We start from the raw sequence: 23,388 nt of genomic DNA on the forward strand, positions 1-23,388 counted from the left end.
TTTTCGGCACTTCTTTCACATTTCTCGGTCCCCGAGCTTTTCAGCTTCATCCTAATCCCCTGCAGCACTGGCAGAATCAATACTGATAAGAAGCAGTGGTATTAGTCAGCAAAAGGTTCCTTTTTTTAAATGGCCAATGCATGATTGTGGTTATAATGAGAGAGAACAGGGAATTGAAGATCAATCCCTCAAACACCAAGCTCCCATGAATCTCCTACTTACTTTTGATGTATTCTCTCACACTGCATAGCTTTTCTCATAAATCTTTCTTGCTGTATTTTTCATGTGCTCGCACAATCACACACAAAAAAAACAAAAAAGGAGTCGCTCCACCCCTCACCGCCGGCGCTGGAGCACGCTCAGCGGTGGTAGCGGCAGTATACCTGGAAGCACAGCGGGGTCAAGTCCCTCACCCAGCTCTGATGGACAGGCCCGGCTTCATGTTGGCATGCAGGTCCTGCTGTGCAGCGCCAATGAGATGGCTTTCATCCGTTACCTGGGAACAGCAGACTTTGCCCCAGGCCTTTGGCTGGGTCTGGAACTCCGGAGCCCCAAGGGGAAGAACGACGGCTCTGTGGGTGACCGCCGCTACTTCAGCTGTCGACCTGGCTATGGCGTGCTGGTCCGTCCCAGCCGTGTCACGTATCGTGGTATTAATGGTGCACGCTTGGTGAATGAAAACAGCTGAGGCCTGAAAGAAATTGTGGGGGATGGGTGGGTTTTTACCTTCTATTCATGATCCGCTCTAAGCAGGTTGAAACTTTTTACATTCTCATTCATATACATGCAGTCCTTCCACAAAAATAATGAGTTGTAATTAAACCACATTAAACATGTTGTTTGGAAAATGTAGGCAACAGAGAAGCACTTTATAAAGTTAACTTTAAATTCTTAAAAAGAGTTTTGGAAGAGGAGGTGTCTAAAAACTGCACTGCTTTAATCTAATTGCACTGACGACCAGATTAGAATAAGATTACGTGGGATGGTATGGATGTGCATACATGGAAAAAAATGTTTCTATACCCAAAGCTAATTTTGTCTCATCAAGGGAGATTTTTATCAGATAATTTAGTTTGTAATGTCTAACCAAAAGTGTGCATGTGTTTCTGTGGGTGTGTATGTTAATTAAGGTTAATTAAGAGCACTTTGAGAAAGGAGAGACTGTTTTTTTGTGTGTTTTGTTTTACACCATGCTGGTCATATGACTTCCAGATAATTGATGGTTGATGAATCCCAACTTGATTCTCACTTTATGAGTCAATAAAAAATAAAGAGGATTTAATTAAGCTTAGACCTCATCAACCTCAATCAAAATACAACTGCACAGTGTCTCTGTCAGCCTGATTGTTAACTTGATGCAGATAAATGGTGATATATTGTACTGTGGCATAGCAGAAATTACCTGTTACCCATCTGTTTATAAGTTCATCAGGGTTAGCAACAGACTGAAGACATTGCTGAAGTAGTATTTAATTGTAGGTATAACACCAGCCCTTCATTAATATATTACTGCTCCCAAAGAGTCTTTTAAACCTGGCTTACCCATCAATTTACAGAATGTGGACAGTGGTCTTGGTTTCACTTTGGCAGATTTAAATGTCACGATGTCACATTTTCTACTTGCATGACAACCTGAATGGACACATCTGATTATGAGCTGTGAGTAGTTAAATGTTACCAGGTTTTGGTCCGAGGTCTAACAGCTTATAGTAACATTGCATTTGCAGAAGAGCAGCGGATGGCGCCTAATTTCATTTGATGCTTAATTAAAGCAGTTTGACACAGGAAACAGGCAATCATCTAGAAGTTTCAAGGATAAAGTTTACTGTCTGATTAGAGCCGTCTGAGTAACTCGGTGGAGAACAAGCCATTGATTGTGCATGTGGAAAACTGTTCAGTAAAACACTCGTGTACCATCCAATTAGGGCATGTAGGCCACAACAATAGCCATAGAATCTCCAGTGGCTTTCTCTCATTGATCTGTCTGGTCATGCCCCCTGTGATGGGAAAAGCAGTGGTGACCACCACTACTTTACAATCCCAAGGATATCTGAAGTATTTGGCACAGAGGGAATAAGTGAGAGAAATTTCCAAATTCATATCAACACTTCTTTAAAAATAGCCTTTCATTTACTTCAAGGCCATGTCTGCAATGTAATATTTGTAAGTATTCCACTTTTCATCTATAGATATGCTCGTTGATGTGCCTGCAGCCCCAGTTACAGCTCGAGTGATCATTAAATTCACTGGTGGGTATGAAAGTCTTCAGGCTCTGGATTCTGGGTTATTTTTTTAAAACCATTTCTGAGATGTACATTTGATGCGTGATTGTGTGACGGGAGTTTGGTCTGATGCATTTACATGTTGTGTGAAAAAAAAATAATTGCAAATTTGCAAAAATAAATTCTAATTTGACCTCTTACTTCCGTTTTTTTTCTTCTCTTCAGCTCTGTGCTTTTATTGAGCATGGTTGTACTAATGAAAAGGAGGCTTGCTGCAGCTCGACACCCTTGGATTGTTCATAAAAAGTAAGAGAGAGTTTTCTTTAGGGACCAAAAATGAAATAGCACAGGCACTTTGAAATGGTTACACGTCTGTTCACTTACCATCCGATTCCACCAGGGCTCATCTCTGTCAAAGCTGAAAAAGCCTGGTGCAGGAGTGGCATTGTTTGCTTAGTGGCAGCCTGGGCACACAAATTCAAGCTTGAATGGGAGTGACATACCCTATTATGCTGTGATTGTGGAGCAAATAGATGTTTGAATGGTTGCTTAAAATTGTTTTCTATGCTTATTGTTGCTTATTTTTATAGTCCAGACAGGAGAAATAAAACCAAGGGAAAGTCTCCAGTGAAGCTGCGTTTGCCTTTCCAATGGACTGACCAGGAGTTTGATTCAGAGGTGAGACTGAGATAAGACATGCAGTCACCAACTGAATTTATATATTTATTTATGTTTTTAAATCACTGAAAACATGAGACACAAAAACCAGGAGCCTCTGTAGGTTTTTACTGTGGCACAACAATCAGCTAAAAACACCTATGCTAGTCTGTGTGGTACTGTTATTCTCATACTAAATTGAAAATTCTCATTATTTCATCTTATTGTAGGAGAAGATAGTGACCACTTTTAGATATCTTCTCCCACAATTATTTGGAATTTTAATCTCTGCAATATAAGAAACACAAACAGAGCAGAAAACATAATTTAATCAAATCGATAAAAATCTGCATGTAACAGCCATGTTGCACACAAGTTTCTGTTTCTGTCTGATGGTTATAATAGTGATTTATGTTATTTCATTGAGTACACATACTGTCTTACATAATTGTTGCTCTTAGTGCAAGTGCTTATGTAAATGACTTGTAAATCGAGGCCATGGAAGCAGCTTGCAGGGGGCTCCAGTCGATGAGCAAAGTTATATGAACTCTACCTCTCTGTGTAGTGATGTAGCCTGTAAATCCAAACAGGACAAATGATTTTTAAGCAGCTTATAGCTTTACAAATAATAGATGGACCTACGTATGCACAATACTGTTGTGAAAAATACTGTAGGGTTAGGGCTTGGGTACAAATAACGTGAAACAGAAGTATCACTACCAGGTTACTAACAGAAACAGATGCTTCTCCTCCTTCCCTCAGTCTGCGGATACAACACCCTGTATCTTTTATTCAGATGGTTTGTTACTGGTAGTATAAAAATGAGATGAAACATGTGCTCCGATGTGCTTTATCACAGTGTAGCAAGTCCTCAGTTGCACCATCGGCTCTTTGTACAAAGTGTAAAGCTGATCCCTGATGGGAGAAAAATGATCTTAGCAAGGCCATGAAGCAAGAATCCGGTCGCTTTTTTTTTAACATGACGAAGAGCAGACATGGCACAGCTGGAGCCTCAGGAATACAGTTCGCTATCGCTAGCAAATTCATACTGGCATCTCCACAATCCTCTACCATTTGTAGACATGTTTACAATACAGGGATAATCCTGCTGGGGTCTCCATTCACCCCGACAGGGCTTATATGCAATAATGACCAGCTCACTGAACATAAGCCCTGCTTAATACACAGCTACTTTACCAAGGTGATCTGCAGTAATTTCATATTGTTTTAAAATAGTTATGCTACCAGTTACAGCATAAAAACATTAAGATAATATTTGTAGAAGTACTCATACCTAACGTAATTTCCTAATCCTGGTGTGTCTGATTAGAGTTAAGTATTCAAGTCTAGCCCGCAGGCCAGATTATTGTCTCCTAAAGTAAGAAAAATTACTCATCTCTACTGCTCCTCTTTCTTATTCTCACTGCTTTGCATATTTATAAGGTTAATGCTACTTTGGGTGTGATTTTTGGAGAACCAAAGCTTTCACCTTGCACTTGAGACCACTGACAGTGGAATTAAAATCCCTGAAAAGTAACTTTTCTATCTGGGGTTTCTTGGTATCATAACTGTATCGCTTCAGTGCTTCCACAGCCAAAAGAACTGAATGATTCGATGCAGCGATGCAGCATGTTAAATAATCTTACGCATGAGCAGAGCATTAGAAATCGTATATCTCTGTGGCAACGTCAAAAGTGCAGCAACTTTATTTTTGGTATAAAACCAGCAGACATCTAACAACAAACAGAGCAGCCAGGACAGAGTGACCGCCATTGATTGACAAGATGTTCAAGCTTGGCCTCATTTCCTGGTGTGAGGCTTCATGGCAGTAAAAAAAAAGCTGTTATGTTGAAACAGAATTCTTCAACATTTCTTAGAACTAAGGTCAGACTGAATGTCAGTAAAAACCAGTCTGGCATCTTTATAAGCTCTGTTTGCTTCACTCATGAATGTCTATAGAGGCTTGTACTATTCTTGCCCTTTGTCCCCCCCTTTCAGCCACCCTGTACTCTCTTATAGATGTCAGAGCTCTTACTGAGCCATTGCCCTTTTTTTGTATTTAAAAAGCAAATAGATCAAGAGATACTTAATATATTTTCTATTACTTATTCAGTGCTTAACTTAGGATTTTTGGCCTGAGGAGATGGGATTTGTAGAAAGTGTAGAAGTTAAGGCTATTTGAAGACATCATAGAGATTGCTGCAGCATAACAACAGGGTTTAGGGCACTAGTGGTTTAAGACGGTGGTGTACAGACCACTCATTGTTTTTAATTGGACTCTCCTCTCAAGTCCGTTGCTGGCAGCTTTTACCAATACCACTTTGTCAACACACTTGTTAGCGCTGCCAATAACTTTTAATGTCACTGCAGTCAAACAAGGAGTGTTAAAGCGGTAAAGACATGACAAATAAAATCTTTACTCTTCATTTAACAAGCTAAACATAATTACTAGCATATATGTTTTTTAGATGTAATAGCAGAACTTAATAATAGGAAAGAGGTATAGGCGACAAAACAGTGTTGTAAAGGAGACTTTGTTGTGAGAACAATTGTGAATGCCTCCATGCAAACCTAAGTGTGACCCTCCCATTCAGGGGTCTTGGCGTGTTGGGTTTAAGTAATTAATGAAATTTATTCATTTCTTTTGTCAGTTAATCTGCCTGAACACTTCTGAAAAAAATGCCCATCACAGTTTATAGTCCATATTATCTGTTTAGTGACAGCTGAGAGTCTCATTAAATTAACTAGCTTCAGAATAGTGCAGTGAGGAGAAGGGATGGAGGGGATCGAACTCAAAAGTGATGCTGAAAAACTATAAAGCTTGTAGACCTTTACATCCTCTAAAACAAAGCAAAAGTTGACATTTACTTGCGGAGTTAATGGGCCTTGCTGCTCTTTAGCTTTTTACAACAGCTGGATGGGGTGAAGTTGATTGTGATTATGTGCTATAGGTTCTGTCTTCCTGCAATTAATGCCTCATAACCTATGATTTTGTATAATGATTATTTTTCCACAGCCTCACAGAAAGCAGAGAGACAAATAAATGTATTATATAGTAATTTATTAATTTTGGCGAATGTCTTCTGAAGGGCAATGTACAGCTTTTACCAGAGCCATAGTACAATACTTTATAATTACAACATTTACAGGTGCAGTTCAGTTTGTCTTTTTTTTTACGTCGAACAACAGAGATGAGCAGTGGAGAAAACACAGAATGAATGCAGTTTAACACAGGCGCTGGACACAAAGCAAAACAGTTTTCATTAGCCAATACCGAACTTGCTCATTGACTGTGCCTAAAGGAACGCATTTGTCTTAATCACTGAGCATCATGACGCATACATGACGGCTCGTCATCTCTTTTTACAGCAGATGGACTGACAGGATTGCCAAATACTTTCAAGCAAAAGCATCAAAAATATTCTCATCACACTCATTTGATAGATATATTGCATGTAACTGTCCTTAAACTGAAAAAAAAAACTCTTAAAACACAGACAAGTGTTAACACCATGTGTGGAATGAGATTCATTCGCATGTGGAGCAAAAGCAGCTTGTACTTAAAACTTTTCACTCAGACTCATTTGTATTCCACAACACCCATTCTATAATAGAAAAGATAAAATATGCAGATTTAAGAACGTGGAGTGCTTGGAGATAGCAAATTGAAGGTTAAGATTGATTCAGCAATATCCACTGTTTCAATATCCAGACCAAAAAAAAGGAAAGCAAGATTTTTAACAAGAAATGAATTAATAAAAGGTTACTAAAAAAGCCATAAGTAAAGAAAAGCTTCAGCTTCACTGTGTCAAAGCACTCAGAATGGAGCTGTGAAAAAAGGGGAGTTCAAAGAGCAGACATTTCAATAGGACAAGTGAATACTTACTTAAAATCTTTAGTAACAAAATAAAAACTAATGTTGCTGAGGTGGCTAGTCTTCACTCCGTTATATTCTTAAATAATCTCTCCCACCTCACCCAGTCACCTTTTTATCCATCTACTCCACCTCAGAGGGAAATAACATATTACCTGTCCCAGTCCTATAACAAACCATTCAGAACATTTTCTTATTTTTTTTACGCTTTTTGTCAGATGTAACTAAAAATAACCCAGCTTAAGAAAAGTGAAAATCTGATGTAAAATGAATTTGAAGAAGCATGTTCATTAATAATTTATAGAGCCACTTCCAAATAATAAATAAACAAATGAATAAATAAACAAGCAGGCAAGCAAACATCAACAAACACATTTTCCCCAGTATTTTTTTTACTATAAATGTCTCTGGTAATCCAGTGTCTGATTCTGTGATGTTTTTGAAAAATAGTCTTATAGTCCTTTACCACACTGTTTTAAGGGAACAGTGTGAGGGTTCTGCAGTGGAACTGGCTGGGAAACTGATCACCAAAGCCTGCTCAAAATTTAGAGGTTTAGTCCTCTTACAGGTCCACACTGATGGACAAGAAACCTCCTCACTTTTCACACGGAACGTCTTCCCGGGCCATAAACTCTGTAGGTGATTCTCACTCAGTCCTGACCCATCCAGTGTTGAAAAAATACATTTTTTTTTAACTCTTAAAAGTGTCCTTTACATTTTTTCCTCACAAATCTTTTTAGGTCTCTGATGTGCTTTAACATCCGTTGCTTTTAACACACCTCTGTGGTACTCGTGTAAAAAGCCTGTTACAGAGAGATGGGTTTTGTCTGGAAAGAAGAAACAAAAATGGTGGGACAGCAGGGATGTGAAAATTGTATCTGTCTTCTGTCCTGGTACAGTGTTTCTTCAGTCTCCAAAGACAGGGCCTTAAAAAGAGCAGCACTGCGAGGCATTTGGGCTAAAGCACGGTGGCGTTGTGGCCCTCCATTCTGGGCAGCCTTGGGTCCTGCACTGTCCCCATAGTAACTAGCAGTGGACGGCTGTCCTCGGACATACCCGACCGACTCATGGACACTGAAGTAGGAATGGAGGCCCCTCTCTGGTGGGCTGTTGAGGAGGGCATCAAGGTGCCCTGTTGAGGTGGAGGTGGTGCAGGAGTGGGGTTGGTGTTGCTGTGGGTTGCTTCTAGTGGCAGGCCCTGCTCCTGGTAGCCGTAGCCGATGTTTCCGCAAGGGAAACGTCTCAGTCTGTAGAGGGGAACTGGGGGCAAGGCAGCTGAATCTAAAAGCAGAGGAGACTGGGCAGCAGGAGGGGGAGGTGGGGGTAACAGCGGCCTGCAGAGACCCTGCTGCTGCTGTTGATGGTGCAGCAGCTGGAGTTGGTGCTGCTGCTGGAGCGGATGCTGGAACTGCTTGTGCTGGTGTTGTAGACCTAGTGCTCCCGCCACCTCCGCCACCGTCCGGCCTACATGCTCCTGCCCCTCACCAGGCACCCTGCCACTACTACCTCCTGCTCCCCCCACCCCTCCGTGCCTCTGCTGCTGCTGCTGCTGCTGCTTCCTCTGTTGCTGCTGCAGGAACCACGAGCCATATGTGGGGTTCCAGAGACTGGTGCTTTTCCCGTTGTGGCCCTCCTTTTCTGGCGGGTGACCCTGTGCAAAAGCCAGGTTGATGTGGCCCCCTTCTGCAGTGGGCTGGGTGGTGACATGAGGCCCCTTGGCAGTGAGCATAGAGGGGGCAGCGGAGGTGACCGTGTTGGTAGTAGTCATGGCGATGGAGGTCTGTGTGTGAGGCTGCTGGTGCTGGTGGAGGTATGGCTGCGGCTGAGCGGATATCTGTGCTTTAGCCTCCGATGCTGTGCTAATTACAACGGTGTTCTCCCCTCCTCTCCGGTTCTCCTCTGTAGAATAGGATGGGGGCGGCTGCACAGCCTGCCCATCAGGCACCTGGGCATTTACCAACACAGTTGAGGGGTCGTCAGGGCGTGTGGGTGCATGTTCCTCCTCTTCAGGTACAGGCCCATACTCAACAGGAAGAGGCATGGTCACCACATCGGGATCCTAAATGAGGTAGAATGTTCAGATAAGATACTGCCTGATGCGTTATTCACGGATGATAACTTTTTACAGGGAACTAGTACAATTTTAAAAAATATATACACACACTGGTTGTCTGTTTGATTACCTGTAAGCAGTAGTCGATCCTCTCCAGGATGGTGGAGAAGTTGGGCCTGTCTTCAGGCTGGTGCTGCCAACTCTGAGTCATTATGCGGTATCTGAAGATAACAAGCAGAAAATACTTTTGACTCCAAAAGTTATCCCTGCTGATTTATCAAACGCAGATAAATCTGTTTGTAAAGAAATATACGGATAGCTGTTTTGTTTCATGCAGAATTAAAGTGCAACCCACCACTGGTTTGATTTGACTATTAAATGGGCGATGTAGATTAGTAGCAACCTAGTCTAGTGATGTTGTGGTTTTAAGTGCTGATCTGATTTCACTAATCTGTGGCCTGCTGTAAGGCTTGCAAGAACTTTAAATTAATAGAACACCACAGGGCGGTGTTTATTTTTTTTTTTAAAGAAAACAGCTTCCAGGGAACATGCTAGGCAGGCGGCAAAATGATACGAGGAGCAATCTGTAAAGCTAGAGCCAACAGGTGTGAAGGATAACGCCGTGAAATCATAGTGAGGCCAAAGTGTAGTTAGAATGTGTATGTGACAGAAGGCGTGTGTGTGTGTGTGTGTGGCCATATGTAGTGTGTTTATAATAGAGTTCACATGAGAGGCGGTATATTAAAGGAAGAGTGAAAAATATAGTGCGATTTGGATTTGGTTTTTAAGCTCCCTATCAGCTCCCCATGACTACTTCTAAATTGGAAGGCAAACATGAAAGAAAACTGTTGGTGTGTTTTCCATATAGAAAGCACTGCAGAGCAATCTTCTGTTAAATTTTCCTGATGCCTTCTAGGTCGCAACTCGTTTACATGTCAATATCAGAGAATCATCCAAGCCTTTCATGTTTGCCTCTTTATGTGTATGTATACACAATGCATGAATCATATACAGCCGTTCTTCTTTAGGGTTTTTGTTATGGAAAAGCTTAATTGGACCCCATGGGACTTCTTGTGGTCAGGTGATTCCTTTCATGCATCTGTGTGTGTGTGGATCTGCGCTTACACCGGCCCAGGACAGTTTTTAGGTGGATCCATCCTTCCGCCATTGGTTACAAACTCCAAAACTTCTTGGTTACTGCGACTTGGATATGGCATGTAGCCCAGTGAGAATATCTCCCACAGCAGAACCCCAAAGGACCTTTGAGAGAGAGATGATGAGAGAAAAGATTAGGGAGAAAAAAGTCATAAATTATAGGCATCATCACAGCTGAAATGGTTAGTGATGAGAGCAGGGGACAAATATATGTTGAAGGACAGATATCATCTCACGCTGTGTGTACTACCTCCTCTGAGTGGGGACATCTAGGGCAAAGTGTGTGCAAAAGTCTCACCATGTATCTGTTTTAGATGTGAAGATGCCCTCCATGAAGGCTTCGGGTGGCATCCATTTTACTGGCAACATAGCACGCCCACCCTTCCTGTAATAGCTGGCCCTGTAAAGCACACACACACACACACATTTTTAAATAGTAAAGTGCTTCATGAATCACATGGCTAATAATACAGGGTAATTGCATTTTTTTTCTTGGTTCCCTGACTAATATTAAAAAAGGGGACAGTTGTAAATGAAAACCAGCATCTGTAATTTTCAGCAGCATCACCATGGCAACGCCACTGTCCTCAAAAGCAGAATGTAAAAACAAGAAACATTCTCACATGCAGCAATTAATTCCCTGTTTGTCAGTGGCTGCATCAGCACTCTGATCCAATCGCATTTTCAGCCTCCTAACATGTTGGTGTGAGAGACCCTTTAAGAACTCCTTATCTCACAGAGGGGATTTTTTCATGCTAGGCCAAGCCCTATCTGAGACATTTAAAAAAAAAATGCTGCCTTGTGCTTTGCGTTGGTAGAGAAATTATATCTGATGTGTGCTCCATCTGATTTCTGGTGATGATAGAGGTCAAAGCCTGGTTCATCTCACCCTGCCTAAGGCATGCAGTGAGGACAGACGTGAAGTGGACTCCAACAAAAAAAACAAAATGGACACACATCAGGATGTGAGTTAAGTGGTACTGGCTGAGTTTGGATATGGGAAACTTTATTTGGCACGGTTTGCTGTTGCAGAGGAGTAAATCTGTTCGCTCCTGGTAATTTTGTCATAAAAATGTCAATTTATTCCCCAAGCACTTGTTTGTAAATATGCCCAATAACAAATAGGACTATGTGGCTGGATGGTTGCCAGTTTAAATCCCTGAGGCATTTGAAGAAGTGAAAGAGTAGGAGAAACATGTTTTCTCTGCAAGACAAGTAAGTGCGGTGCCAGCTGTTCAGAGCTGGTGCAGCTGCAGCAGACATTTTGACTAGTCACAGCAGAGAAAGCACAGGTGTATTAAATGTGGCTGCATTCCACTTATGGGGAGGTCCCGCTCTCTTGAATGCTGGTTCACGGCCGGGACTCTTACTGGAACAGAGCCATCATGATTCCACCTCAACTTTCCCTGCGGTGACGAGTCGAAATGTCTGGTGTGGAAAAAGGTCTATTGTAATTACAGGGAGCCGCTCAGTTGGTGTTCCCCAGACATAAAAATACCTACAAGAAAAGAATCAAAAATAGGGCGACAAAGACTAAAACAGGCTTGGATAAAATATGACACAAGATTGTGGCAACCTTCCAAAGCCTGTGTGGGGCTGCGTGACCCATCTTATTTAGTCGTCTTTAGTTTAAGGAGAAATTCAGACTGTGCTGCTGGTCACCTGGGGCAAAAAAAAATGTTTGAACTTCTGTTAAAAGCCAGAGAGCACTGGATGTCTTGAAAGTGATGTGTAAAATTAAATCCCAAAATAATATGTACTCAGTGCTAGGAGGGTGAAACAGACATTAGAGGGCAGGCAGCATTCACAATGTGCAGCTGAGTCCAGGCTTCAGTCATAAAAAATTAGAAAGTTTATTAGCACCTCAAAACAGCTTTTTAGTTGGATGAGTGGGATTCTTTAATTACAAATTCAGGTGAGAACATTAAAAGGATTGCATTTGCATTTCATAGAGTTATGAAACGAGGGCTAATAACAGGAGCCAGCACTCATCATTTACTTTAACACAGAGGTACAGCTGTGTGTCTTCAGGGGATCACTGAGTGGAGATGAATATAGATGATATGCAATCAGATAATATGGTTAAAGGGAAATATATATACTTAGCAAAGTATTGACATAGGAAGTTACCCTGGAGGAAAATTACACATAATCAATGAAGCTAAGAAAACAATCACTAGTAGGGTGTGCTTGCTTGACAGCTTAAAGTAGCATGATCCAGTCAGTGATGGGATTCAGTTACCACACCGTTCTTTTAGGCCTACAATACAGGATTGAAATATCACAATATCTTGTGCTGCTAGCCCTTTTATTCTCCTGTCCGTCCTAATAAAGAAAACAGTGAGGGAAGTGTACTGGACTCCACCGAGAAGCTGTAGCTGTGGAGGCTCAGTGGATTCTCCGTGATAAGGCATTGTCTGACCTCTGCATCTTGCAAGAATTCATGACCTCAACACAAACTTTTGTTATCTGCTTATTTCAGAATCATGATGTACTTTGAAAAGATTGAATGATGGTAGAATGTAAAACATAAGACTGATAATCCTCCATATCAGTAGATTGACGTTTTTTTTGTTTTTGCTCAGGGTTTATGGACGTATTTATTACTGCTGCTAACAGCACCAGCACGGACTGAACGCTGAGCTACAGATTAGGGAGGCTTAAATACAGAGTCAGGAAAGCTATAGCTCAAATGGGGGTGTTTAAGACGTGTGTGTTTTTGTGTGTGAGCAGGAGGGAAGCAGGAAGATAGAGGAGTATTAGAGGGAAACATTGAGAGACAAAGAAACAGAGCAGACTGTGCTGAATGGAAAGTAAGATAGTAGCGTGCACCTAGGGACACAATGGTGGAGCCTAACCTTGTGTTTGTTGAGTTGAATGTCTTTGTTCTGCCATTGTTACGTCAGCGTGCATGTGTGCGCGCTAGACTGACAGAAATAAATACAACCTAAAGTCATGCTACGCAACCATTGTTAATAGTTCCTATGGTCATTCAAGGCAAAACACCAACTCGTCTCTATTGGCACAGTGGATTTTGCTTCATACTGGCAGCTGTTTACCTTAGGATGATAACTGTCTGGCAGCTATTGTTTATCCAGCTATTTATTTACCGCCGCATCACTGGTGTGCAAGCATGCATGTGAGACTGTGTGAGAGAAGAAGTCTATGGAATACTGCCTAGTACGCCTCTGGTTCTCCTATCAGAATGTAATAAGCTGACATTAAGCCTCGTCCTGCTCCCTTGCGGGGGCACCTGTCCCCTGTGATCACTTCAAAAAGACTCCTCTGTCCCTTGTCACATAGCAGTATGGCTACGTCATGAAACAGCAAAAAATAGCACACCAGCGGCCTCGTGACATTGTGTGCCAAACACCCATCCCGCCCCTCTGAACATAATAACAAAGATATTATAGGCATCCCAGCACCACAGCTCCAGGCTGAGAGATAAAAAACAAAATCGCAGCGAGGCACCTGAAAAACTGACATCAGCAATTAAATCAAGCGTTCCTAATGTGGCTCCCTGGGGATGTTGTGCAACAGCCTTTTCTGGATGCTCCAAGAGTGACTTTGCTCTTGTGTGACTTTCCATCGGATGATTCGAAAGTGCTGCGTTGATATTGCTGAATGTTGTGACATATTTTCCCTGCTCTAATTTTCTTTCAGATGAAAGACTCTGTATATTTCCCTGTTGGATTTGTGTGCATTCATTTAGATGCTGTCATGTGAAGTAGTGGTAGCTAAATTAAAAAGTTTAAAGGAAGAATAAGGACATCCTGTTGGGGGCTATGAGCTGATGTAAATTAAAAAAGAAGGCATCAGATCAACAGTGTGATGAAAATAAAACTGCTGAGCTTCTAAATTTAAAAGTCTCTATGATAACAAATTTACAATCACACATAGGGAAGGTGTTACAGAGGTCATGTTGCACGTCTGAGTAACTGCAGGTTATCTGGTAGCAGCGCAGTACTGGTTATGGTGCAAGCGTCTTTCAATGTACTTGCTCAGTTTCTTGTGTGTAATCTCCATCCTTTTATCTCAGCAGCCTTTAGACTTTATCTGACACTGCTTCAAGTGAGCCAAGATGTTCTTGCAGGATGTATCACATTAGTCAGTGATGTGTATGGGAATTGTACCTGTAAATGTCTCGAGCCATTCCGAAATCTCCGATCTTGGCCACCCGGCCCAGCCCTTTACAGGTCAGGAGGCAATTTCGAGCTGCAATGTCCCTATAGTGAGAGAGAAACACACACTGTTAGGGTCACTTTGTTTACATGCATCAACACTTTATTAATACAGTAACTCATTAGAATTGTAAATATGAATAATTTTTTTTTGTTAAAGAGTTGTTGCTGATGTTTATGCAGCTCACCTAATGCTTCATTTCTTCAGCAGTTTGTGTTTCATAAATTTGCATCTATAAAATAGCTCTGTATAAAACACTGTGTGTAATTACTATTTTGCCAAGGGCAGGCCGGTAAAGTGTATAGTTGTTTTTATGACTCTGCCCACATGGGCAGAGAAAAGATTGAAATCGTTGTATATGCAGGTGGAGAGGGTTTGTGGAGGGAATTCTTATTTGCACTGTGCTGAGCTGGCTTATAGTACTTTAAGGAAAATACAGTAGTATACAGTGTGCTCTGCTCCTTTTAGGGTGGAAAGTAAACCAAGCCCACGCACTGTACTCTTCACTGTAATCTCCCCAGGCAGCTAACTTTTTCAACATCGTAACAAGTGACATTGTGGGCATAGCGTGCTCCCCATCAGACCAAAGACAAGTGCACACTCGAGCCAACAAATAGCCAGAATTTAACTTTAACAGACTAACATCATGTGGCACTGTGCTCAGACTGGATCATAAGATAGGACAAGCCTGGAAATTAATAACTAACAGTGATAGAAAGCACAGTGCCGAGCTCTGTGTGTGTGTAGACAGAAACACATTGTTTTGATGTTTTGCCTCGGTACTCTGATTAACTCGGATGAGAAATGACACAATGAGGATAAAGTATTACTTCAGATTGATTTAAACTGAGGGTGTTTTTAAGACAGGGACTACCACTGTGCACGGTTGGCCCACTTCAGAAGTTTTTGAAACTTTACATACTACAATAACACTTTAAATTTTGCCATTAAATAATTTAGCATAAAATAAAAATAAGTGCAGCAGCTTCAGAGAATTTCCTAAAGTGTCATCACACCACAGGATTTCCTATTTAAGAGTAAGCAGTGAAACAATTAATCCATTTAGGTCCATCTCAGCTTCTTCTAAATCATTTCTAAGACCAGCGTGACTCTAATCAGTGGGTGGGAGTGTGCATACAAACATTTTCTCATGAGGTGCTGTGGATAAATCCAAGCAGTCCTTGTTTAATGGCTCAGAAGAATTCATGGAAAGGATTTGCTTTTTCTAGTTGGCAAGGATGGAATGCAGCAGTATCTGTCACAGACAGCCAGCTAAAGGCTGTAAGGGAAAGATGCACAGATATTGTACATGTGGAGTGGGAGCAGGATGCTATTAAAACATAATTAACTGACCTTATTCTATAGACCTTATTTACAGTAAATTTTAACAGCAGCTTAAAGGCCCATTTCACTGCAGCACGTTTAAAGCAATTTGTGTTATTTTATCACCTGCAGCTGCGTTAAACCACCTCAGCACAGTGATTCTCTCACATTTGTCACAGAGAGAGCCGAGCCTGTTGTAAAATAACATAACCATAGAGCAACACTACATGATCCACCAGCCAAAAATACAGATAAATGCCACTGCAGAAATAGGGACTAAAGCTGTAGTAAGTTGTTCTCAGACAGCATTAACCCTGTGATTTAACCTGCTGGAGCACATCACAGTTCCTCATCCAGCCCAGTAATCCGCGAGGGAAAAAAAAAAAGCTGCCTTTTCTGAGCAGCGGCTACTCCTCCACCTGACTCCATTCACTCGCCCTTTACTCAGCCCCAAGTAAACACACCTCCATAAAACTGAAATTAGCCTCAAGGACAGCGTTCCGGTGAATTTTAATACAGGCTTGAAGGCAGAAAATCAGGTTGTAGAGAAGATCACAAGCCTCCAGAGAAGAGTCGGCCATTAGATGGATTGATGGAGCTTTACTGTGGCACGTTGTGGCAAACGAGGTTTAATAGGCCTCATTTGTCATTGGCCAGTTCCTAGGAGGTCAAAGACAGAACCCAAGGAAGGCGGATGTGCTTTGTCTTGATATGATTGTAGAATCAATTTTGACCTTTCCTTATTTTAACATGTACTTGACTTTCCCTTATGGATGTCCATGAAGGAGATCTTCGTGAGACAGGTCCAAAAAAAGGCTTTTAAAATTCTTTACTCACATCTTCTGGTTCACCAATCCCAGTGAATATGTATATAGAAAAGCACATTGTTGACTTGTGCCTTGCACAGACCGTAAAAAGGCAAGCCGGCTGCCCCATCTGGCTGCTCTGATACTAAACTCATCACTTGTCCTTTCTGCTACCGTACGAAAGGCAAATGGCGTGCAGAGTCCATATGTTCCGCTTGGATGCACGCAGTCAGTTCACAATTCCGAGCAGACAGCAGATGAATGTGGGCAACCATGTTTGTTGAATGCACATTTGCATTCCATATGTACTGTAAATTGTTTACATTTTGTTTTTCTGTCTGATCCGACAGAATTCATTATTCGATGCTGCCATGAAAAAGGATCATGTGCTGTCCTTTGGTGACGTACCTGTGTATAAACTGGTTCTCCTCCAGATATTGGCAGCCCTTAGCAATGTCTCTGGCCACATTAAGAAGGTCCACCATGGTCAGGCTAGACGGTTGATCCTTAACAGAACAGAACAAACTGTTTGTGAAAAACTCTGTGGCAGATTTGGAAAAACAGATTGAGTTCACATTGTAGTTTTAGAGAAGTCATGTGGATCTAACTCAGCTGGGTACACAAAACCGTTTTGGACTCTAGACCTATAATTATTTAATTAGCATGTTTTCAATTACCGGTAGACTGCCTCAAAATACTAAGTACTAAGACAAAGTGTTACACAGCAGTGTGTCTCACCAGCCGGGGTCTGGTCTCCCTCAGAAAGGTCTTGAGGTCTCCTCCGGCCATCAGCTCCAGCAGGATGAACCTGGGCATAGCCTGCAGGCTGACTCCTATACACCGCACTATGTTCTGGTGGCTGAACTTGCTGCAGGGACACAGCAGGGAAACCAAGGCTCAGAAATGGCTTTGTTGGCACTCTACGAGAGGCAGACGTAAGCTAATTGTGTGTGTTTACCTGATAATTAGAGCTTCCATGAGGAAGTCCAATTCATCCTGCTCAGAACAAACCTCGGGCAGCGTCTGGTGAAAATGGAAACCCAGTTATACAATAGTTATTGTATTTTATATGTTGAGACTGATGCACATTTCTGCTATGCAAAATTATCCTGGGACTACATGGTAGTATGTTAGGACACACCTTGACTGCTACTTGCAGTGGACTTGGTTCACCTGGTATCCCCACTGCAAGGCCCTCATAGACCTCACCAAAGGCACCATGACCCAGACCCCTGCAGACAATATACAAGGAATGAGTGGGAAGTATTTATGGATCCACAATAAAACAAGAACAAGAACCAAAATGGTAAACTAGTGACCTATAAACACATGAAAGATGCATTAAAAATTGAAACGATCTCTGCAAAATAATAATTTCTTAGACTGCTGCGGCTTAGACTGCTGCAGTCGACCCATGAACTGTGAGGCTTTAATATTTCAGGCTTACACACTCACTGTATTTATAAGCCTAAAAATGTTTGCACAAGTGGATTTTCATAGTATTATATGAAACTGGGAAGTTGTAATTTCTAAAATAACTTGTCGGAATAAGAGAAGCGGTTTTTCACCTGGTAAGGGAAATGTTTCGTCTCGGCACCTCCTTCAGGTCATTGACTGAGGCCGTCTTGCCTGCAAAGCAGTAGTTGGGGTTGTAGTCCGTCATGATGGTGGAGGCTCGCAGTTTACTGAGCTTGCAGTCTGGACTCTGCAGCTCAAGCTGGATGGACTGCAGCTCTGTGTGCTTACGCCTGTACACTGGTGAGAAGAAAATGAAAGAAATGAAAGAGTTTCATTCCACTACTGAAATATCCTCAGTTTGGGGAAACAAACAAAAGCCTTGAACCCGTCCTGTTGTAGAAAATTATTGCTGGCAGCCAAACACAGACAAAGGGGAGAGCTTTTAAAGTTATTATTTCTCTAAAGACCGTGTGCTTGTGAAACAGCAATCGTTATGAAATTGAATCTCATTGTGTTTGTGAAATATTGATTCCTTTCTATCTGATGCTAGATTTGTCTCTTAAAATATTCAGATGTCTCATGTTTTCAAATGAAACCTTCAACATTTCAATCTGTTAAACACCCAAACTATGAAGACCTTCTTCATCAATATTGCAAATGATTGCACTTTATGATGAACAGCTTATGAAGACACAGCTTTTGGTTTCTCTCTCACACTCCCACACACAAAACCTCACACTTTCTTAGTGCTACTGGACTGTGAACATATTAGTCGCAGGAAGAACTATTTGCCCGTGTGTATTTATGTGCGTATGCTTATGTGTGTATGTGTGCAGGGGAGTTATTTATTTACCAAGTGCTGTCTAATGTACGAGTGCTGTCAGCTGGAGGCTAAGCAGCCATCCATCATTAGCACGTTCCATTCATCACAGAGGTAGTCACACAGCTCGCCTGCTAATGTGTGTGCAAGAGTGTAGGTGGGAGTCTCGATACATGCGTTCGTCTGCAAGAGTAAGAGTGAGTGAGTGGGTGTCTGTCTATGTGTGTTTGTGTGTGTGTGGAGGAGATGATGGCTCAATGAGTGCATATGTCTGGCTGTAATAGCCTGAAAGCGGGCAGTCAGACGGATGTCTGCACTGACAGAGAGGCTCACTTCCCACTCTGACAATAACCTGCTAAGGGCTGTCTGAGAGGGGGCCAGGCCAGACACTGGACAGCATGTGTTTGCAATACGGAGCAAGAGAATACTCATCTATCGTGCACAGAGGGGGGAGAAAGTACAAGTACTCATGTGAAGTGAAGCTTTATGATTAGTAACATGTACTTCAGCTTCAACACACTCACACACTCTCAGGATGAAACACAAGTAGCATTTTTGTGGTGAGCACTTTCATCAAAAAACAATTTTCCTGTAATAAGTAACTGTTTAAAGACCCGAGAGAAACTGCAATTATCAAGCATCCCACAAGGAAAACACATAAAAAGAATTTTACACAGCGGTGCACAGCTGTGTTTGAAATAACTTCAAATGCTCTGACATTATAAGTACAACATTTTTTTTACAGCGGTAGAACAAGGGCAAAATAAGATTACTGTATCCTTTCCTTAAAAGGTTCAGTTAAATTACGAAGTTGTTTGTCCTCCAGAGTCAAATTTAATTGTGAGTGAATTGTGGTACTGTAGAGTCAGGTGCTTTGATACATACTTATCATGACTCCAGACACAACCAGCAGCAGGGCAGCGATGAGGGCTGAGGTGCCCACAGACAGACCCAGGGCCAAATGGGAGAGAGATCGCTGTGACGGCAGCAGGGACACCTCTGCAAGACAAGGGGAAACAACAGCGTTGGTACAGTTGTTATCTTCCCCAAAGGAGTATTAACATTCACTCCGCCACTCTGATCCCCAACTTAATTAATGATGTGAAAGCGATGACACAACAGAGCTTAGGCGCAGCGACGGCCGGTGCATGTCAATTCCTTTTCGGTGGTGAAGGGAGATCTCATTTCACTTGTCTAAGCTGAGGAACAAATCTGCACACCGAGAGACACCATATTGAGATTGTGACCTTTTATGACCTAGCATCATAGAATTATCTGCTGCTTGTCATTACTGAGAACAGATTTGCAAATCATAGGGCAAGGAGACACTCTAGGTCATTAAGATATTATTGAGGTGGTAATAGCCCTGTTATTTTGCTTCAAATTATAAAGTGACACACTGCCATATTAATTCATTTCAGATCTACATTCATAGATGTATTATTCATCTGAGATTACAAATCATAATTGAAGAGGTTATTCGTGTTCCACAGGGGTTTGTCTGCATGTCTGCTGATGTAGTCTGATGAAGCACATTCAAAATCCAATGTCACTACTGTACAGTATTATCCAGGAGACACATTTTATCCTTAATCCTGGGCATGCTAACACAAAGATCTTTAATGTGGCTGCAGCACAGTTAAACTGCAGGGCAGATATCCACGCATTAAGAGGTTAGCTTATCCTACTTATTGATAATTATTACGGATGATTAAAGCACCATTAAAAACATTTCCCCAGATAAAAATTCAATAAAGTGCAGAGCCTCCCAGGCTTAATTACTTTTGTGGATTAATTTGTTATCTGTTCTTACCGAGTCACCGTTTATTATAGGTACAATTACATTTTGTTCGACTCATTCCTGTTTGTTTTATATGTGTATGTAGAAGAGGGAGATCATAACTTGTGATATACCACGATAATATTGCACATCAGACCTGTTTCATTGATGCAAGACACTCCGTCTGTTGCCAGGGTGAGGTCTTCGTCACAGTAGCAGACGATGGTGTCCTTGCTCTCGTAGCACTCATGGCTCTCACAATGGCTGCAGTTCTGCACTGGGCTGATGATCACCTCACCATCCCCCTCCATAGCTGCAAACACATACACACACATAGATTTCCAAAATGAACAGGATTTGGTTATGCAAAAGTTCAATAATGCTCTGATGTAATTTATTGGAAATTAGCCTAATTAAAGGTAGGGTAGGAGATTTTGAAAACTCAGTGAGAGTCAGCCAGATTTTGAAAGTAAACACACGCCCCGTTCTCTCGGAGCTCATCCCAAAGCCACGCCTCCCAACCAGCCTGTGACTTCGGCCATCATGCACGTACCTCTCTGGTGCGCGCAGAGTAGGAAGAGAGTGTCAACCAGCCAACTATACACGCAGGGGCGCCTCGTAGGATTGGCTGATGTTTTTAGCGTTTTATAGCTTCCACAGATGATTAATATTCTTCGTTTTAAAGAAACTGCCGAACTAATTGGTTGCTATCGGATTGTTAAGAGAAGTTACACTAATTTAACAAAAAGTGCATCAGAATGAAATCTCCTACCCTACCTTTAGCTTATTTGACTCCCTATCACCACCCAGTCTACCTACTTAAATCATACTAATACATATATATTTTCCAAACCTGTCTACAAGACCTTTAGTACTATGGTTATCCAGTAGATAATGGAGAAGCTGGACACTTGACCACAGTGTAACCAGGTGATAGTATGTTAATCTCCTCAAAGGAGTTAGGGCAGTCTTGTAGCAAAGCTAATGCAGTAGATTGTTCACTTTTCTATCTGGCTAGTGCAAACTCCTGCAGGATATGAGCTATATAAAGACTGGTTGTTTTGTTGCATAGGGAGCTGAGGGCTTGAAGTGTTTCATTACAGCCCAATCTTACGCTAAAATAGATGAATTTACTGATTCTAAATGGAGGTGTGTTAATGAGAAAAGGAGGAAAAAAAACACTGCAGAGTTCAGCTGGAACAAAATGTCTAACTCGCTGCCCTCCGTGGCACGACAGCTCATTTCCAAAAAGTGGTTTTATATAGACTTTTTGTTTTATTTAGAGTTAAAGAAACCAATTCTCTTAATTGTGAACTACATCAAGGACCATAGCAGACAAACATGAATTAGTTATAGGCTGTCCATGAAAACTCGTACTGTTTAGTAAGCAAAGCAAATGCACGCATCTGCAGAATCTATTTTCTCTCATCATTCTGTTATCAGCTTTATAAGTACAAATACATAAATCTAACCCAGAAACACTAGAACGGTTTCCAAGGTAGAATACAAATGTCTCAGTAAGCTGCTGACTGCATACTAATGTGACACTCTCTACTGCTCCTTTGTGCACCAGTGTATCTCCTCTTCTTACCTTTACTGTTACTTTTCTATTTTACAATTACGTATAAGATGTTCAGTCTGCACCTCTGAATTAGTTTAATGAAATAATTGTGTGCTATGCAGCAATTTCTCCTCTATTACAGCTACACTAGACTCCCGATACAGATGAGTAACTTTTCTGCCCTTAGGCTATTTGAATAATATTGAGATGCTGCATGGCCATGTGCATGTAAAAAAAACTGAACTTCTGATTCTGAACCGAGACGTTCATTGTTTCTTGCCTCTCATAACGTGCAAGTTTTCATCAGTGGCTACCAGCATCTAGTGGCAATACTGTATGATTGGCTGACTGCAGCCCTGCAGTATCTGAGGTTCTGAAGCTTTGTCTGTTTTCATTGGATTAGGAATCTTTATTGCAAACTGGATGCCTTTGTCAACATTACTGAAATAAGTTTTCAACTCTTTTAGGTCTTTCGGTGCACACAGCTTGGCTATCTTGCTCACGTACTGTTTTTATTTGAGCTGGAGAACCTCCCGGTGTAGCTCAAGCTGAGAGGGAAATTGCTGCTTTGCTCGTTTTTGATTACAACTTCAATCCAGAAATGCCCTCATACCTGACCTTTTACATAGATTGTATTTTTTTTTTTTAAATCAAATTACAGATATTATAACACAATGTGCGATTTTACGGATTATGATAATGATTTAGACCTTTGGGTATTTCGCTGCTTATAAGTCACATCACTTTTTTCTCAGTGGTTTCAGAAGTGAGCACGCAAACTTCAAAAAGATAGGAACTATAGATATATTTAATTTTCTCTGCCGCATAGCTCCAAAAATATACTTATATAATTTAAGCAGTGCAAATAAATCCACCTGATTAAAATTTGCTTGAAAAGAATTCATGCAATTTTCTTCTCTATTTACGCCGAGTTGAAAATAGAGAGGAATGAGGGGAAAAAATGTCCTCACAGTTTGAAAGCATTTTTTCTTATTTACAGCTATTTACAGAGGAAATGAAGTAAGTGTGATAACAAATTGAAAACTACAGCTGCCTCAGCAGACAGCATCAACCCTATTAAAGCTCAATGGGATAGAGATGTTAGACGTTTGCTTTACCACAGCCTGCAACCACTCCAATGCCGATTTCCCATTTTCCCCTTTTTTCTATTTCTCTATAGAGCCGAGTAAAGAGGGTAACTTGAATGAACGGTCAACAAGTTTATCAACACTGCAGCTGAAATTTTCACAAACTGTGATTTTTAGTACCTGCCATGTTCAGACGTACAAGGTGAATAAAGCAGAGGTGGATCAACAGGCTTCCGTAAGATGAAGTCATTGATCAGATCGGTCTCATCTGAAGTGATGTTAATCAATAAAATATTTAGTTCTGTGTTCTTTATTCTGAAAGAACTGCTCCACTCTCTCTGGTCCTGTCCATATCTGCTGCACAATTTTAAAAATACAGAGTAAAGCAACCCAGCCTCATCTTGCTGTT

General features: G+C 41.4%; 2 protein-coding genes across 4 annotated transcripts in view; one reads left to right on the forward strand and one right to left on the reverse strand.

Annotated features, from left to right (window-relative positions):
- LOC114427159 (CAP-Gly domain-containing linker protein 4) overlaps positions 1-23,190 on the forward strand; it is a 43,133-nt gene extending 19,943 nt beyond the window's left edge. For 2 of the 3 annotated variants that reach the window (XM_028395009.1, XM_028395010.1), the window contains 4 exons: positions 322-2,249; positions 2,448-2,528; positions 2,813-2,900; positions 23,072-23,190. In XM_028395009.1, the coding sequence (XP_028250810.1) occupies positions 322-688 (367 nt within the window). In that variant the 3' untranslated portion in view covers positions 689-2,249; positions 2,448-2,528; positions 2,813-2,900; positions 23,072-23,190. Of the gene's footprint in view, positions 1-321; positions 2,366-2,447; positions 2,529-2,812; positions 2,901-23,071 lie in introns of those variants that run through there. The other variant, XM_028395008.1, reaches the window with a different exon arrangement.
- alk (ALK receptor tyrosine kinase) overlaps positions 7,500-23,388 on the reverse strand; it is a 236,237-nt gene continuing 220,348 nt past the window's right edge. The window contains exons 19-30 of the mRNA XM_028395006.1: positions 20,488-20,643; positions 19,436-19,549; positions 17,841-18,027; positions 17,414-17,504; positions 17,231-17,295; positions 17,011-17,140; positions 16,681-16,778; positions 14,095-14,187; positions 10,260-10,361; positions 9,932-10,066; positions 8,937-9,027; positions 7,500-8,812 (exon numbers count right to left, since the gene is read on the reverse strand). Of these exons, the coding sequence (XP_028250807.1) occupies positions 7,712-8,812; positions 8,937-9,027; positions 9,932-10,066; positions 10,260-10,361; positions 14,095-14,187; positions 16,681-16,778; positions 17,011-17,140; positions 17,231-17,295; positions 17,414-17,504; positions 17,841-18,027; positions 19,436-19,549; positions 20,488-20,643 (2,363 nt within the window). The 3' untranslated portion in view covers positions 7,500-7,711. The remainder of the gene's footprint in view (positions 8,813-8,936; positions 9,028-9,931; positions 10,067-10,259; positions 10,362-14,094; positions 14,188-16,680; positions 16,779-17,010; positions 17,141-17,230; positions 17,296-17,413; positions 17,505-17,840; positions 18,028-19,435; positions 19,550-20,487; positions 20,644-23,388) is intronic.

The sequence above is a fragment of the Parambassis ranga genome, chromosome 22, assembly GCF_900634625.1.
Source record: "Parambassis ranga chromosome 22, fParRan2.1, whole genome shotgun sequence".
Lineage (NCBI taxonomy): Eukaryota > Metazoa > Chordata > Actinopteri > Ambassidae > Parambassis > Parambassis ranga.